General features: G+C 39.1%; 1 protein-coding gene across 1 annotated transcript in view; it reads right to left on the bottom strand.

The window, feature by feature from the left end:
* Positions 1 to 657: 657 nt before the first annotated feature.
* ITGA8 (integrin subunit alpha 8) overlaps positions 658 to 18,491 on the bottom strand; it is a 117,962-nt gene continuing 100,128 nt past the window's right edge. The window contains exons 28-30 of the mRNA XM_075492725.1: positions 11,430 to 11,531; positions 2,756 to 2,878; positions 658 to 1,484 (exon numbers count right to left, since the gene is read on the bottom strand). Coding sequence (XP_075348840.1) covers positions 1,398 to 1,484; positions 2,756 to 2,878; positions 11,430 to 11,531 — 312 coding nt within the window. The 3' untranslated portion in view covers positions 658 to 1,397. The remainder of the gene's footprint in view (positions 1,485 to 2,755; positions 2,879 to 11,429; positions 11,532 to 18,491) is intronic.

Here is an 18,491-nt window from a genome sequence, read left to right as displayed (position 1 = left end):
TGAGATAAGGGCCATTTGCTGATAGAAGAGAAAGAATGAAGCCTCTCTTCTTCAGAATCCTCAATCCAGAAAAAAATAAAATCCTAAAGGTATATTTTTACACTTTACCTCAAAATATCTTTCCTTCTTTTTGTTCATGCTTGGCTAGCTGGCATTCTATTTTTCTGCATAAATACAAATCCTGTCCGCCTTCCCTGCAAGACGTTGCTTAAGAAATAATTATATTCAGCCCTAAACTTTGCTGAAATCAACACTTTAAATATGCTGCCAACTTGTAGTCTGTAAAATAAAAAAAAAAAAGGCAAAGATTTCTTTAGGTGAACAAAGTGTTAGGGTCTATGACACAAATTAAACAGAAGATACAATGGCAGTAGCCATTCCATTTTCAGAGGCCATTTCAACAAAGTAACAGGGCAATGGCAAAGAAAATTTATGCTAGCCCAAAACCCCCAAGCCTTCTCAATATTACCAGTGTGGGTGTGATAATTTAAATCAGTGTTTCACAAATGACTGTATCCTGTGTCAGCTGGGCAGGTGTCAGCCATCAGCAATGCCATGAGAGGGTAACGCATCCCCTGCTCTATACTGTGCATGGATCTGGGTGTGACACTGCCAGCTCTGGGTTGAAAGAGATACAACATGTACTTGTTTATCCTATGTCTTATCTTGTAAAATGTTGCATAAATCTTCTGCCTTGCAAAACACCTTGTAGCCAAGAAAGATGTGTTCTGTGTGTACAATGGGTTTACTTTTCTATTTACATGCAAGGTAAGTACATGATTTCTATTTTTTTTACTTTCTTCTCTCAAAAGCCAAGTTGATGCTTATATCAGATACTTATCCTGAAAAGGTGGAAAAATAAATAATTGTGCCCCATCTATAAAGGTCTTTATAGACTACCTTTGTTTTCAGAAGTACTTTCACAGTACTGATATACTGCTTGTCTCCCTGAGCCATAATTTCATAAAAGTTCTTATTCTTAGGGAGGTGTCAAAGGTATTCTGCACGATACAGTAGTGTTCAGAAGTTTTGTCCTGGTCCATCTTCTAGACAATACAGCAATGCAGGCGTTCTCTCCTTGGGAGATTTGGGCTTTTTCTGGAAGCATCTCAGTATACCACACGTGCTCAAAAGCATCTGCTGAAATGTAGACTGACTGGAATATGGGATAAACATTCTGTTCAGTGGTGAGTATGTTTGTAAGGCAATGATAAAGCTGCTTTCTTTGGCAAGGATGGCCATCATGTGGCATGTTCTCAGAACGTTGCATAGATCAGATTATGACACCGTGTCACTTGCAGGTACAAAGGAAGACTGGTGGAAGAAATCCTTCATTTAATCCTCATTGTGTTTCTAGTTTCAGGCAGGATTCTGACTTGAACTGTCACTCTCTTCCTCTATGCATCAGTAGTCTTGTTATTTGTCAGTTGTTCCCTGTCAGCCATGTCATCTTGAGGAGGTCTAGCTCTGTCAAAGAAGCCACACTGCAGAAAACAATCAACAGAAACAAAGGCGTCATGGTAAGACAACCACAGGAAGACTCAGCTGCAGTGTGATTCTTCACTCAGTCAACTTGAAAGGTCGGGTACAATCTATGGCAGGCTGATAGACTGTGAAGCTTTTTTGTTTCTATTCAAATTGTTCCCTATGAAAAATTAAAGTTTTAGGTGCAAGGCACTGAGTTCCAAAGTATAGCTTTAAAAATTCGAATGAAAGCTGTCTTTGCAGGAGATGTAAAGTTGGTCTGAATGCTGATTCTGACTGACTCTAATGAGAAAACTGCTAATTTCAGTTCAGCAAGACACTCATTCAGAAAAGATATTTAGATCGACAGATAGTAATAATAACAGAGGTGGAATATGTGTTGGGAAATGTGCACAGGACAGTGTTCTGACCTAGACTAAAGATCACTAAATATGAAATTCCTCTCACCTAACTTTAACTGCTTAAAAGTTACCCTTTTGGTCGAAAGATTGAAAGTTATGTACGCTTCACAAGAGGTCGAAGGAGAGTACCACCAAAAGGTAATTCCTCTCATCCTCCCATGTTTTAGACATACCTTTTTGCTGTTGCCATTAACTGACTAGGCGAATCTGGAAAGTTAGCATAGGCTGGACACCTAATCCATAACCTTTAGGCAGCTAAAGGCAGATGAGCCATATCCTACTTAAGAAATTATTTTAATTTTTTTTAATGGGAACTGAGAAGATGGCTAAAAGCTACGTTGGCTCCCTGAATATAGCACTTTCCAGTAACTTGTCTTAAAACTTGTGAAGTGAGTGTAACGACCAACACAGAACTAGAAAACTTTAAAACAGAAGATATGACATACTAATATAAAAGGAAATCTTCTAAAACTTAATTCTCAAAGCTGGGAGTGCTGTTACATGCTGACAAAAACTGGAAATTCCTGAAGTATTCAGAGAAAACAAAGTTAGAGTCACTTCTTTTTGAACCTAAACATCCTGAAAAAGAGGATCATAGGTCTTAGGAAACAGAGCCAAACTCTGTATGCCCGTTTATAACCAGACTTTAATAATAAAGGAGGACTTTGAAAACAAGTTCCCTGCATAAAGGTCAGTGACACTAGCATGTCAGAAATGCCAAAACAAAAAAGATACATGTGTATTGTTTCTTTTGCTCCAAACTGTTAAAGAACACAAAAGTCCAGCCTCTCTTTTTCTTATCTGTTAGTATCTTCTAGTATCTTTCAGGTTTTTTTTAAGGCAACAGCAACAGTAATAATGCAACCTACCTTCCATAAAGCCAGGGTCAACATAGCTAGTACCAGTAGTCCAAGAAGTATTGCTAGTATTATAACCCATAAAGGGATTACAAAGGAGACATTTGGAGTGGACCAAATGACAGATGTTCTGATCTGAAATGAAAAGAATACATTAAATGATCAAAAATTAAACAAGTAAAGCAAATCTGACAGTAGAATACAGAGGTTATAAGCGTTCACTTCAATAGCTTTTTGCAGATTAGAAATACACATTGCTTGGAACTCTCCCATGTTGGCTTCATCTACTGCAAGTTTCTTTCCACTTTTTCATGATAATTACTAGAAATGGGATTCACACATATACAAAAGTCTTGTTGTATCAGACATACGAATCATTTTCACTTAATACAGAGTAGCAAAAAACCCCCTTCTGTGCAGATGCTTCAGGGAGATTCAAGGAGCAAAGTTCTACTCACATGTATGCTGGTACAGCCTAGGCCAGTATAACTGACAGATGCTGAATTACTCTGAAACAATGGCTGACTTCAGCCCAAACTCTTAATTCAAACCACAATAGATACCAGCTACATTATTCTTATTTTAATTTCTGCTGACACACCAGTATACGTTTTTTCCTATGACTTGCGTTTCAGCTAAGCAGTCCAAAAATGAAACTCAAGCCGAGTGCATTATCCTTGTGATAAAGCCTAACGCACAGTATGATGTCATGCTCCTTAAAAGAAGACAATCATGAGGACTATTACCTAAATGGGAAATAAGCATGAAATGCTCGCTCTCATTGCATGAGGCTCTAGAAAGCAGCAGGTGTGTATAACATGAGTTATCAAAGGTTTTAATTGACTTGGCAAACTTCTCTCTTTAGACCTTTATCTTGACAAAGAGTAATAATAACCCTTCTGTATTTCTCCTTCTGGGGCCATCCACATAAGTAACCTCCTCCTCACTCTCCCTTCCATACCTTGTACCAAATTTATTCTACGCTCTCAGACTCTGCTTGGAAGGCTCCTCATCAATCTCATTGAATATTTGCTCTCTCCCTGCTGCTCCCAAGTGGGAAGGAATGAGTTTGAGCTTTCCTTAGCTCCGCAGCCACAATTATGTCCCTTCAGTTTTAGTTTATTTTGTCAAACTTTCCTCTTTATTGTTAGCCTAGGAAGTTATTTCTCTCTGGGGTTTTCTGTTGGACCTCTCTCATTTACTCCTAGTCTCCCTTAAACAGGATAAGTATGTGACAGATGGAAGTTATTTTCTTCATGACAAGATGAAATCAGTTTGCAAAGCAAACTGATTACACAAACTCTCAAATGATCTTCCTCTTCAGTGCTCGAGGAACAGCTAGGAAATCTACTCTTCTTAATAAGTTCCTTGGCTATTGCCCAGTTCCTGATCTGCACTCATTGCAAATTCTCTTTCTACTTGTTTTTTTGCTATTAACGCACTGGTTGATGCACCTGAAATTTAGCACAAGACTAATTTGTTCATTCATGGAACAGCATCCTAAGTTTGAAGACTGGACACAACTCTGTAGTCCAGTTCAAAATTAATTCTGTTTCTGTGTCTCTCACTTTTCTCCTTGAAGATGGCAAATTTCAGCCTTTCGGCAACATCTAGCCCTTTCCTCTCTCACTCTTTCTCATGATCAGCATACTTTCCTAGACTTTTCATTTTGCAAGCAGTGGCAAATCTGTCTCCCAGCTATTGTCACGCTTAATTGGAAAACACTTTGGAATAGTCCTTTACGCTTACTTCATCTGTGCAGCCAACTGTCCCCTACTCTGATGCAGCGCTTAGAAAGATGGCAGTCTGGTGAGGTCTACTGATGCATATATTTTTTATAGTATCCCTCACTGTTATGGGACACAGATCATAGTTGAAACTGGGGACAAACTTTCTATGTGGGATACCACTTGCCTTCTACCAAAATTTACACTGACAGTTACACAGAAAATTCCGAGACACTGCCCAGTCCTTCTGGGGTTAGCACTTTAACATTGACCTGTACCCTGCCCATTAAGTGTTTGCAATGCTGGCCATACCATCGTTGATCTAACAAACACATTCAGCTAATATACTTCTCTAGTGCAGCTGTAAATAGTTATTACTTTAAAAGACTTCTAAAAGATAGCATATATAAAGAATAAATATGTTAGCCAATTAAAGCAAGAAAAAATTACTTCAAGGCAAACAGAATTAGTAAAAAAACCCATGCAATCCCACCCCTGAGACCCAACAGATATCTTGCTGGTGTGATCAAGTGATCAACTATGCCACTGCATGGATACCATTGCCTTCCCCAGCCTCCTCTTTGGGTTGTTTCTTAACCACTGTAAAACTTCATAGGCTCTCTGTATCATTAGATTCAGCAAAAGCAGTGCTCATTTAGTAAGGACAAAATGTTTCTGAATGGCTCTCCTTGTGTCTCAGAGTGATACTGTATCTGGCATTAAAATGCAAGGGCAGAGAAAATGAGATAAAGGTCATCTGAAGAGTCTGCAGAGATTCGTCCCAGAGACAAGCCAGTTAAGGCAAAAGATGAATGCAAGTAAAAGGCTTATCTGGCCAGGGAAATCAGAAGGGATGCAGACATGATGGGCTGCACAAAGCCTGTAGCAAGCAATGAGCTCAGCTGTTCAAGAAAGAATCTCCCCCCTACTGCTTGAAAATCTTCATAAACACTGCCCTGAGGCAAGCCTTGAAGACTTGATCACATATAGCACAAGAGCTGGGAAGTGCTGACAAAAATTCAATGGGCCCCAAGACAGCAAAAACTGAGATTGATTAAAAAGAACCAACTCATCCACACTGTGTGCTTCCTCTGCTGGCAAAGGCTGTGGTACCACAAGGAAGAAGTTATCATTTTTTTAACTACTAATTGAAAAGAATCTGAAACTATCAATGTACAGTGTATATACCTTAAGGAAGGTTTGAGCTTCACTACAGTTTCTGTTGTAACACTATCACTTGTCTGAGCATGTTGCTGTAGAGCTGGAGCAGTAAAGTGATAGACCACTTACCACAATCATCTTAACAAATACTTGTAAACAACAGCAAAAAGCAAATCCGAGCAAGGCTTTCTGTCCTCTCAAGTTTGACAAAATGACTGACCATTTTACAGTAAGATCAAACCCAAGGGAAGACCCATTTGCTTGCAAAATTTGATTTAGCCATTTCTGGTATTGATAGCTTGAGCCAAATTCCTAGGTGGCATAACGTGAGCGAGATAAATGCAACAGGAAATGGAGTCAGCATCACTGCTCTGGGCCGGGCTGTACAACATCAGCAATCCAGAACAAAAAGACTCTGGCAAGCTGCTGGCCAGGTATGGATGGGTTGGTAGAGGGACAGTCTACTGAAATTGTACATCCTGAATATGGAAATTATTGGAGTGGGCAGGTACTTCTGTAGGAAGGATTTTTTCTTTACAGATTTCTTAAGATAGTATTTGACTGAACCACAGCTGTCTCCTTGGGCACCAAGTCCACTTTCATCCAGTCTAAGGCAATGATTTCAACAACACAGGTGCTCTCAGACAGTGGTGAGCTAAGCTGCTGCCTGGTGTTGCCTAGGATCTGAATAGCTCATAGGGCTACCTACTGATTGCACAGGAGCACAGCAACTAGGCTCTTAACTAACGTGCTTAAGTTCACAGTTCAAAATTAAGTGGGGTCAACCCAGACCTCAAAGCATGTTTGAGGTCCCCTTGAAATCAGTGGAAACAGTCGATTTCATTAGGGATGGTGGATTTCATTAGGCTTTGGTAGTTAAAGCTGATAGTAATGTATGCAACTACATACACTGATAAAGCTGATAGTAGTGTATGCAGCTACAAGTAGCTATTCCATGTCTTCTTTTATGCACCACTTCCTAGATGTTTGTTGTATTTGCGTGTTCTGTTTTCTTTCCTCTTAGGCTTTGAAAACAATAAGGCAACCTAGCTCTTCTTGTGATACCTATAGAGCACCTATCAGCATGGATCCAGATAAGGACATCTGGGTCTTCCTGAGGACACACTGTAACCAATTATGAGTGGTGTAGCAGTGCTCAGCCTTGCTTGTACAGCATGGGTTCCTAATCCTCTCTCCCCTTCTTCCTTCTGTTGTTCTGCCCTTACAGACAGTAGAGTGCAATTTACAGTGTAATTTCAGTAGCTCAGCTGCAGCCTGACAAATGTTGAAATAGAAACAAGAAACTGTAATCTTACAGAAGTGCAGAGCATCATGTTTATAATCCTTAGGTTATCAGCAATGAGTAAAACAGACAGCAGAAGTTAGGTCTACCCTGTATCATGCAGAATGCTGCTGCAAAACTGCCGCATCTCTCTTCTCTTGTAGCAGGAGTGAGGCCAATGGCTAATGAAATATTTGCCTGCTAAAATCTTAAAACCATCTTGTCGCACCCACACCCTTTTCCCATGAATCCTCCTTTGTCTTAGGTTTTTGAAAGCAAGGGAAGGGTTGTGCTAAGTGCTTGAGATTTATTTCCTGAGCAGAGAATTATCGGTAGTTGTCAGTCTCACTCCTGCCTGTGTGCATTACCAGTAGAATATAATGCCCCTGGGCTGCCTCATTTTGTACTCTATACAAAGACTTGCAGGGCTACAATGCAATTCCTGGTGAACAGTTTGACACCGCAAGGCCTGAACACCCACAGAGTTGAGGCAGAAGCTGGAGGGGAAGAAAGAAACAAAGCATCCCTTCAGTTTTGCCTTGCCTGCCTTGTTTTACCCATTTCCACAGAAGACTGTCCCTCCTCCATGCCGTGCTGTCCACAACAGTTTTACATATGATTTTGATTTAAGACAAGTTTGCATTATTTCAGCTTGGATTTCTGTTCTTCTCCATGTGGTAGGTTTAGTACTGCAGGATCAGAGCCAGAGAACGTTTTGGGAGGGATTTATCTGTTTTCATCTCAGGTGGCCAACATGAAGAAGTGGAATTTTTACATAAGTGTTGCAGGTTGGCACTGTCCTTTAGATGCATGTTGGCTTTCCTCTCTGTTCAGGGCTAGAAGACTACCTTATACTGAACACTGAAAACAGTGGTTGCTTCTCTGTCAGGCTGGGGAAAAGCACACCTCACAGACTTGAGAGGAGCCATCTGACTTTTGGCCTTTCACACTGCTGAATGTCTCACACCTTTTGTATGCAAAGGGATGACAAGGAATGCCATCTGGCTCAAGCACCGAGATGAGGGTGAAGCCAACTTGAGAGTTACGGACAGAGCCTTTGTCTGCTATTGGAAATAAAATCCAAGCTCGTCTTAGCATGGACGCTGTCTGATAGTCTTAACTTCAGAATCACTGTTGTGGTTCCATGAAAGTCACTTGTTGCTCATGAAAGTAATTCTATAGGAGGGATTTTATTTTCCTTTTTTTTAATGTGCCACAGTTAAGCGCATTGTAAGTAAAGAAAAGAAATATTAGGGGTTTTGCCACTGATTTTTGTAGTTTGGATTTTGCTCCTGATTTTAGTGCTACTCAATGTAGCTTCAAAATTGTCTTTGATTCCACTGGAAGGCAGCACAATGCAGAGAGAAGCATGTGTGTTAGGCTGCAGGTTCATCGGCAGTCCCTTGTGGGTAGATGGGAATTAGGTTTTACTGGTGCAAACATTCAGCATCAATGGTCAGAATGCAGTGTCTGCTAGTGAGATTCTCACAAAGCTACTTTTTCCCTCTTGTCCTTAAAAAGACACACTTAAAAAAATAAAATTCACTTATCCATTGTTTAATCTGCTACTTTAAGAAACAGTAGCTAAATTAATTATTATTCTAATATTACCCCTTTTACTGCCCATGATGACCTTCCTCTACTCTTCATTTTGCTTACAGAGACTGAGAAACAGCAACTCTTTGGTACTCTTACATGTTCCCGTCCAACCTTTCCAGCATGATGTTCTTGTATGTTCTGAAAAAATGCTCAAAATAGAATGTAAAAGCTCCCCTGAGCTTGGAGTCATAATTAATATTGACATTTTTGTTTACACTTTACAAATGTTTGTGCAAATATATTTCATAAGGAATTTAAGCACATTTAAAATGAAAGTACTCATCACTGTGTAATAGCTAAAAAAAAGTTAAAAGCCTTAGCCTGAAATCAGTTTTACTCACTGTAGGACACTGGTCAAACAGTTTATACTAAAGGCATGCCCTCTGAAGATCCCATCAAGCATTTAAGAAAAGCAATCATATTTTATTAAACTCCAAAACTGGCTCAAGAATCATAAATTAAAATGGAACAAATTACTGCTTATTCTAACTCTATACTTTTTATAATAAAAAGTATTATTTCACCTTGCACATGAAATTCATCAAGTAGGATAGTATTATTTACCATAATACCTCTAAGAAAAAAAAAAGACAATTTTCTCTCGAATGATACAGCTGTTAGCAAGGAAATCCAACCAGTTGTACAATATACAGTTGTAATTCCAAGCCTATCAAAATCAATAGAAATACTTGTATTGATTTCAGTGGATTTTGGTTTAAGCTCCACTAAGTTCCAAGCTAATTTCCTGTTTGATGCCATTTTCACTCTAATGTTTTACTATAAAAGATTTAGATTTTCTTACATTTACATAACCTTTCACACATCTATGTATAATGACCCTCTGTTCAAGATACAGAGCTGTATTCCATGGTGATGCAAATAAAGACCTCAGTGCTGCAAATATGTAAGCACATACATACATGACTGTGTAGGTTACCGATGTGTATGGGATTATTTATACTGTTGAAATTAAATATACATATCAGCATGCAAAATTGGAACCCAGTGCTGTAGGAGTTAAATGAAGGACATATGCTCTGTTCTTTTAGAATATATTCTCTTCACTATATAAACTGTAAGGTGTTAGCTGATTATTAAATATATACTTTTCACAATTAATTTTAAAATATTAAAATCTTTATTCCACTTCCACCCTTGCATTGTCTGAAAGAAAACCATAAACTTTCAAATAAATCTTTGGAAACTTTTAAAACACAACCAGTGATCTTTTTCAGAAGGACCAAAAATATTAAGCGTTGCCCAACTTCAAGCAAATATTTCTTCTTGCAAGTGGAACATCAAAAGAGCTTGTGCATATAACACATCAAGCTGTAGAGCTGGCAAGCATCCACTGCCATGTCCAGATATGAAACGACATAAAAGCGCTATCATTTTTCAACATTTTACAGTTGCCATTACAGGCATTTTGCTGTAAATCATCTGCAGCAAATAACAAGCATTATACTGGCTGGAGTAAGAGAATAAAATGCTTATCTGATGATTTGGTAGATCATCTGACACTTGTTGAGAACAGCAGGCTATCACCTGGGGTAAAGAACTTCAGTCCAGATGAAGGCACCACTATCAACAGGGTTCTGCACAACATGTGTTTCTGGTATGGAACACATGCTGCAAGAAAATAAAAAGGGACTGAGAATATCTGTCAGCTTGGAGACTTTGAACCTTTCTGGATGAATACTGCATTAAGCATCAAATCTCTCTGGTGAAATCATGGTTCTTCTGATGTTAGAGGCTGGAGTCACTGAGCATACAAGAGCAAGATTTCACCTTGTGTCCTCCCAGAGCAAGTATCAATCAACCATTCAATCTGTGCTTGTTCAAAACAAAACTTTATAGCCTGTATCCTCTAAAATATAATCAATGTAAGCTCTAAAGTGTTTTATTATGTTGGTTTTCCATATAAGAAAATATTCTGTTCCCTACTACTACATCTCAACAGATTGACATGATGTATTTGCACCAGGATTTAACTGGGAAAAGTTTCTACTGAGCTTACCTTTTAAAAGAAGGACTGTAAATGATAAATCTTTATAAAGATGAGAACAATAAGCCTTCAAATTTCACATTACTCTTATACTAGAATCAAATTTTGCACTCATATTTTACTTATTTCCATCAGTAATGACAAAATAGAGTGAATTTTAACCATTATATTAGACACCATAAGAAGCAAATTCCTTTAAATTGCTCCCCAAACTCAATGCTTTGGCACCAGCAAACAATTATATCAAACTTATGCCTCCAAGATTAATTTTTCATATAATAATCCAGGGCCATACAAATCTCACTCTGCAAATAAGGCAAGTACTTTAGTATCTATGTATCACATCTGTAGGGATTACCAGGTAATTTCATATCTTGCACCTGATGTGCTGTGAGGTGGAAACCCTAGAGAGGCATGCAGACCTTTCTGAAAATCAGGGTATCAAAGAAGCTTAATACAGATAAGGGAGAAGTTGCCATAGATAATCCATAAGCTTGTGTGAGAGAACTGCCGACTGGGAGAAGAGTGAGATCTCTAAACCTGACAGAAACAAGATTTTGGATTTTGCACAAAAATTTCCTCCAGATTTTTTTTACCCCAAACAAGGTAATTAGAATCTTGCTTTCACAGTTTTGTTGTTTTCTTCTGGGTGAAAAATCCATCCTGATTGCAATAAAGCAGTCTGCACATTGATGCAGCAAGAAATTATTTAAAAATGGAATTAGTATCATATATCACCAGCTTCCACAGAAAGCAATAAAGGTATTTCCTTCAGGTATTATTTCAGGAGTTTACACTAGAAACACAGGAAAGACTGATCTCAATATTTTAATCTATAAAAACTTTCACAGCTGTGATCAGAATGACCAAATACATGGGTGTCACACAAAGATATAATTTTCAGTTACTTACTGCTATGCTTCCCTTTGGGAACTTTGCTGGTTGCACTTTATATGGCATGCTCTTAACTTCGAAGGACACATTGGAAGAAAGAGTATAGAGATCATTCTTCCTCTGAAATTACATAAAAAAAATATTAAAAACTATGTTTAAACTTAAAAGCATTATGAGAAATAAGCAGAGAAAAAATACAGAGCGCTTATTTCCTAAGGCAAAGATGGTTTCTTTTGGTAGCAATCCTGGGACCTGTACGTATCGACAAGACAAACACATAATACAGCATGAAGCTGTAGACCGCATGTTCAAACGGGGAAAAAGGGTTAGATATGCAGAAAGACACATACAGTTGTTTCTCATATTTCTCTCTGAAATAGGAGACTGGTGAGTTTGAAGCATGGGGGAGGTTTATGAGGTGTCTATGTTTTAAAACCTTGCCTCTGCTTATCAAGCCCAACAACAAACACAGGTATCTTGAGAAGATTTCCAGGCCTACATTGAGACCAGGCTGATAGAGCTACCTGATGGTATCAAAGGAATGGCTGTGCCTTCCCATCAAAGAACAACTATAGGAACAAACATCTTTGCACTTCACTTAGAGTGTGATCGATTTCCTATTGCAGTAGAGCTCAAAAAACCCAGAACAACTCACCTTGCTTTTTTACTACATTGTGCAACTGCAATAGGAATGTATAGCAGTCATTGTTTAACTGGCTGCCTAGTAAAATATTTATATAGCTCTCATTAAGCACTTCAACAAACCCAAAGATGCACAGACAAAACAAAATGTATCTCTCCGTCAGTTCTCTGTCTTTCATTTATACTTGCTTGTATTTAAAAAATATTATTAGATTAGATTAGATTAGATTAGGCATTACCTTCCCTGGTTCAGAATGACTAAAAACTGTTACATCATATAGCTCATGCTGTGACTTTTAATTAGTGCTTTTACCTCATTTGGAAGCCACGTAGGCACTGGCACACTACATCTGACCAATTGTGTGTCTCATTGTGCTGTTCTGACCTTGACAATAATCTCCCACTCTGTGCAAACTGCCTTGAAATTACAGTTAAGTGCTGGTATGTCCACTGGAAAAATATCTGCCTAAATCTGTTATGAACTGGCATAATCCCTGACATATGAGAGTGCATGCCCCTTAACAGAATCTTAATGGTTGCAACATTTATTACAAGAAATATAAATATTTTCCACGCACATATTTTGAATCCTGTTGAGCTCTTGGCATCATCAATATCTAACTGGACTTTGTTTTGAAGGCTAAGTACATCAGGTATCAAATAAATCTTTCAGTTCACTTTGAATCTGACATGTTTCAATTCTCTGATTGTTATTTTGTTACAGGCAGAAGATCCTGCACTTGAACTACATCCTCTTTTTCCTTGTTTTTATCCCAAGGAAGGATGGCTGAGTGGTTACCATGCTCTTCTGGAAGTCAACAAACGTGTTTCTAATTCCATTTCTGCAACTGATTTTTTGGGTGACGCTACATGCAACTTATCTTGTATATCCCATCCCATGTAAAGTTGGGGTAATGATATGGATCTCCTTTGAAAGTGCTTTGGTATGCTCTGAAAAGCATTAGATCATTAAATGCTAATATGTCTACTGGAATCCAGAGGGCTATGAGTTATGACTATCATTATATCCCTTTACATTAGACTCCTTGAGGTAAACAATTTTAATCTTTTGTGTGAGAATATTTTTGAAGCCCTTAATCATTTTTGCTACCTGTCTCAATCCCTTCTGAAATATGATGACCAGAATTCAACACAGTATTTGTCTACTGATTTATGGAAAGACAGAGCCTTGTAAGTAAAGCAATCTTTCATTTTGGCACCAGCTGGTTATAGTCCAGTGTATTTGGAACATCACTGTCACTTCCTAAGTCCCCTGCTGCAAAACTCTTTCTCCTTCCTTCTGCTTCTGGCACATTTAAGAGCTCTGCTCCATTGACAAGACTTGGTTCCTACTCAACATCTTTTCCTCCCTGCTAGGTGGTGGTTTTCTCTGGAATTTCCTGTTGTATCAAAGGCATATACCCTCTCTAAGAAAATGCTTCTCCTCTTTCAGCTGTTTTGTGCAGCAAAGACTGAGGCAAGAAGATCCCATGATAATTTGGGCTACAGTTTCTTTCCTTCACTGATGGAGAAAGGTTTGTTTGTGAACATGACCTGAAACAAGCATAACCTAAATCTGGGAGGCAGCATGGATGTAGTTGGATGACCATGGCCCAACTAAAGTTTTCACAGAACTGCTGAGGTTGGAAGGCACCTCTGGAGATTGTCTACTCCAACCACATGCTCAGAGCAGGGTCAACTAGAGCAGTATGCTCAGGGCCATGTCCAGCTGGGTTTTGAATATCTCCAAGAATGGAGACTCCACAAACTCTAGGAGCAACCTATTCCAGTGTTTGACTACCCTCACAGTAAAAAGTTTTTTCTTATATTTAAATGGAATTTCCTGTATTTCAATTTGTGCTTCTTCTCTCTTGTCCTGTTACTGGATATCACTGAGAAGAGCCTGGCTCTGTCTTCTTTGCTCCCTCCTATCAGATGTTTATACACACTGATAAGATCCCTCCTGAGTCTTCTGTTCTCCAGACTGAACAGTCCCAGCTCTCTCAGCCTCTCCTTGTATATCAGATGCTCCAAGCCCTTAATCATCGTTGTGGCCCTTGGCTGGACTTGCTCCAGTATGTCTGTGTCTCACTTGTCCCAGGGAGACCAGGACTGGACACAGGACTCCAGATCTGTCTCACCAGTACTGAGTAGAGGGGAAGAGTCACCTCCCTCCACCTGCTGGCAATGCTTCTCCTAATGCAGCCCAAGAGGCTGCTGGTTTTCTTTGCTGCAAGGGCACACACAATGGGCTCATGTTCAACATGGTGTCCACCAGGACCCCCAGATCCTTTGCTAGAATACTGCCTTCCAGCTGTTTGGCCCCCAGCCTGTGCTGGTGCATAGGGTTATTCCTCCTGTGGTACATGACTTTGCATTTCCCTTTGTCACACTTCATGAAATTCCTGCCAAACCACTTCTCCAGTCTGTCAAGGTCCCTCTGAAGGGCAGTACAACCATCTGGTGTATCAACCACTCCTTCCACTTTTCTATCATCTGCAAACTTGCTGAGAGTGTACTCTGTCCTGTTATCCAAGACATTAATGATGTTAAACAGTATTGGCCCGAGTATTGACCCCTGGGGTACACCATTAGTGATGGACCTCCAGATGGACTTCATGCTGCTGATCACAACACTTCAAGTCTGGCAGTTCAGTCTGTTTTGAATCCACCTCTCTGTCCACGTGCCTTCATTCATTTTGACAGTGTCAAAAACCTTGCTAAAGTCAAGATAAAAAACAATGACTGGTCTCCCCTCGTCCACCAAGATGAACCTCATTTATCTCATCGCAGAAGGCTATCAGGTTGGTCAAGCATGATTTCCCCTTTGTAAATCCACACTGACAACTCCCAATCACTTTCTTGTCTTTCAGATGTTTGCAAATGGCTTCCAGATTTTTTTTCTCCATCGCCTTCTCAGGGATTGAAATGAGGCTGACTGGCCTGTATTTCTCTGGATCCTCCTTCTTGAAGACAGGTGTGACATTTGCTTTCTTCCAGTCCTCAGGAACTTCCCCCAATCACCATGACCTTTCAAAGATAATTGAGAGTGGTTTTGCATTGACATTGGCCAGCTCCCTCAGCACTTGTAGGTGTATCCTGTCAGGTCCCTTGGCCCTGTTCTCCTGGAGATGATCCATCTCCCTGGATCCTTTTCTCCAGGATCATCTCCCATGGAGTTCTTCCAAGCAGATCCCTGAAAAGGCTGAAGCCTGCTCTCCTGAGGTCCAGGGTTGTAGTACTGGTATTTGCCTTTTCCATTCTGTCTTCTTTTTAACAACTAGTTTTGGCTTCAAATATGTGAGTGTTTACTGGTGACATGAAGCCAGCACATTTATTGCCTCCTGGAACTCATTTGGCTATGCCATAATTTTGTTCTTTTAAAATATTGAGAGCAGCCGAATGTTTATTATCAGAACATTTAACCTCTCCTTGGGGCTTATATTAGAAATTAGCAATATGAAGAAAACTGCCTCATGTGACTACATAGGGATAGTCAAATCAGCTCCTTAACATAGATGGCATCTAATGAAAGGGAACTACCTTTTCTATCAACGGTGTTTGAAATGAAAAATTAGACCGATTTAATATTAGACTTGACAAATAACTGATTTTTATACACTTTCATGGTGCTAAACATCTATGAGATTGTCTTCAGAAAAATAATTTTTCCTTATCACACTAATTATTTTCCATTTTCAGACTCAAGCCATTCTTCATCTTTTATTCCACAGCACTAGACTTCTCACACAAGGTCCCAGCATGTTTCTGTAGTTGTGCAATGATTTGCATTCAGAAAAAAGCCTGAAAAAAGCCTTATGTTTTCAATTCTAAGCAATTCGTATTAAGCAGGATTCTGGATATGATTTATATGATTTATAAAAGTAACCTGTAATGGAGAGGGCAGGGTATGTTATATTATTAAAGAAGTAGACATTAGACACACAGCCTGATTGGCTAAGGTACAGTAAAGGCATTAACTCTCTTGAAACATCATATAAAGGAAACACAGCACTCACGGCAAAATAAATCCTTTCACCTACTATACATAGCTTATTTCATTTTCAGCTTATATCAGCAATAAGAACATCAGGGGAGGGTACTTCCTGTGGATTAATGCTTGGCTGGGGTTAATAACCTTGGGTTGTGCCCACAGCTATCAACTTTCCTTGACCCTCCATTAGGCTCCTGGAAATGCTGCACATCTCCATTGCTTTACAGGAATGGAGAATATAAAAGACTAGAGAGTATTTTCCTGCATTCACAGAATTATGTGTTTGTGGCAAAGGGCTTTAAAATAATTACTGTAGTCAGCATCAGTTGCAAACATGATTTTTACTTGTACCAACACCTTGGAGATAACAGGCAGCTGTCTCTCCTACAGCCTTGTTTATAATTCTTAAGTAATTTGTGAAAAACAGCATTTCTCTACCATATCATTTTCTAAATAACATATGTTTAAATATTCAGTGTTTACTGGAAGCAGGAGGACCTGTGGTTTGCAATTCAAGCTGAGGACTTCATTATGGCTCAGAGGAAGGGGAAGAAGGAATTTGGTATTTGTGAATGTCAGTGCCTAATGACCAACAGTAGGGAGCCCAGCCCTAGCTACACTGGCCTTTTGAGGTTCCCCTTGTGGTAGAACAAGCAGACCCTGCTCTTGTGCGTTTTGCTGAGACAGTAGTTTGCCAGTATTCTGGTAAGTAGGCAAACATGGCCATCCCCTGTGTTGTTTGGGTGGTAGATCCCTGCTGGTGTATTTATTAAGGCTTCTCTCTCTCTACACACTTTTGTTTTAAAAAAGATTTTTGAACTGAAGCCTTTGTTTTCTTTAACAGTTGCAAGACACAGAAGCATCCAGAAATGAAGAAAAGTCTTCCCAATAAATATTCAGTGCAGTGTTTCCCTAAGTACAATTGAGACAAACAGAAATAATGTGGGAAGTGCTGGAAAATCTTGGACAATTTGAAGGAGAGTTCTCCAGGCTCCAGTGGAATGCTGGTGGTTTCTGCAGCAATCTCAGGCAAAGACCTGAAGTCTCCCCAAAGCATCTTTAAGGCATATGGAGGCCTCTTAGTCAGAGAGCAGACTAAAATGCAGGCACAAATCTGGCCCACAGGGAGCTAGACTGAGGGTAGGAGGAACAAAACTTTTAGCAGCTTAAAGAAGTCTGACAGGTCATTGTTCTTCTGCAGGTTGAAGAGTTTAACTACTGGAGAGACTTCCCAGAATGACTTTGTTCCACTATGGAGCAAATGCTCTATGGAGCATTGTTCAACTTCTCTGAAATACTTTTTTTCTGGTTAGATGTAGCCCAGTGAAGTCACTCTAATTGAAGGGCACGTACTTTCTCTATTGCAAGCTGCACGCTGCAGTGGAATTTTCCCCCCAGAACTTATGTCTGTTGCATATAGAGTTCAGTGCTGTTATAACAATATTGGCCCTGCTTGATTAAAACTTGTTTCCCTTCATGTCTGCTGGAGTCTGGCACACTTTAGAGACAAGAGGGTAAGCAATAAGGTGTTACCTTTTAAATATATGCTTTGGGAATTCCTTAGCTTGCTTTCTTTGACCCATACCTCCAAAAACCTGAACTACTGCCAATAAATAGAGTAGCTTACATAAATGCTGAGAGTAGAGGTCATAGAACTATTTGTTCTTGTATTAATTTGTTAAAAAAATGTATGTATGACTCTGTGCATGGTCAAAAAGTACTTGTGCTATTTGTAACAAGAGGGTATGTCCACCCAAATGTATCTGTGGCCAAAGACAATACAACTAATCTGAAAATCAACACACCCTCATCTCTATCATTAACTTCTTACACTTCACATATTATATCTTCTACATTCATTTAAACAGACTATTTTAAATTATAATAGAGGCAGATATTTTGTTGTGATTTCAGAACATTTTAATATACAGATTTTAATGGCTATTCATTTAAGATGTTTATTTCTTCATATACCTACTATTACCTATACTTCAGCACATCTAGTAAGAGTCTCATGTTCTGCTCTTGTTAACATTTTGGTATTATTTTAAATAACAATGGATGAAAACAAAACTAGCCCACACCCAGAAAACCTCCAGATAGTTCAGCCCAGTGCCAAGGTCTCTTTCTTTCTAGCCTTCATTCCACATAAACAATCAAATCCAGCATAATACAGTATTTTTGGCCACACACAGTTTTCTTTTTTACTTATTTTGTTTTTTCAAATAACAACAGTTGTTTGACATAAAGGCAAATTTCTTTGACGACTTCCTCCTTTTGTTATTATATGTGGCTTGCAGGCCAGTGCATCAAATTTATGGCTTTTAATTCTCAGTCTGAATTAAAATAATCTACTTAAACTTCCATATATGGCTTACATATGGCAATTAGTGAGAGACCAAGATCTCCCTCTCACTAATTTTTCTGGTGAAAAATTTTCCCAC

The sequence above is a fragment of the Mycteria americana genome, chromosome 2 (genome assembly GCF_035582795.1).
Source record: "Mycteria americana isolate JAX WOST 10 ecotype Jacksonville Zoo and Gardens chromosome 2, USCA_MyAme_1.0, whole genome shotgun sequence".
Classification (NCBI taxonomy): Eukaryota; Metazoa; Chordata; class Aves; order Ciconiiformes; family Ciconiidae; genus Mycteria; species Mycteria americana.
This window is presented reverse-complemented; position numbering and strand designations above follow the sequence as displayed.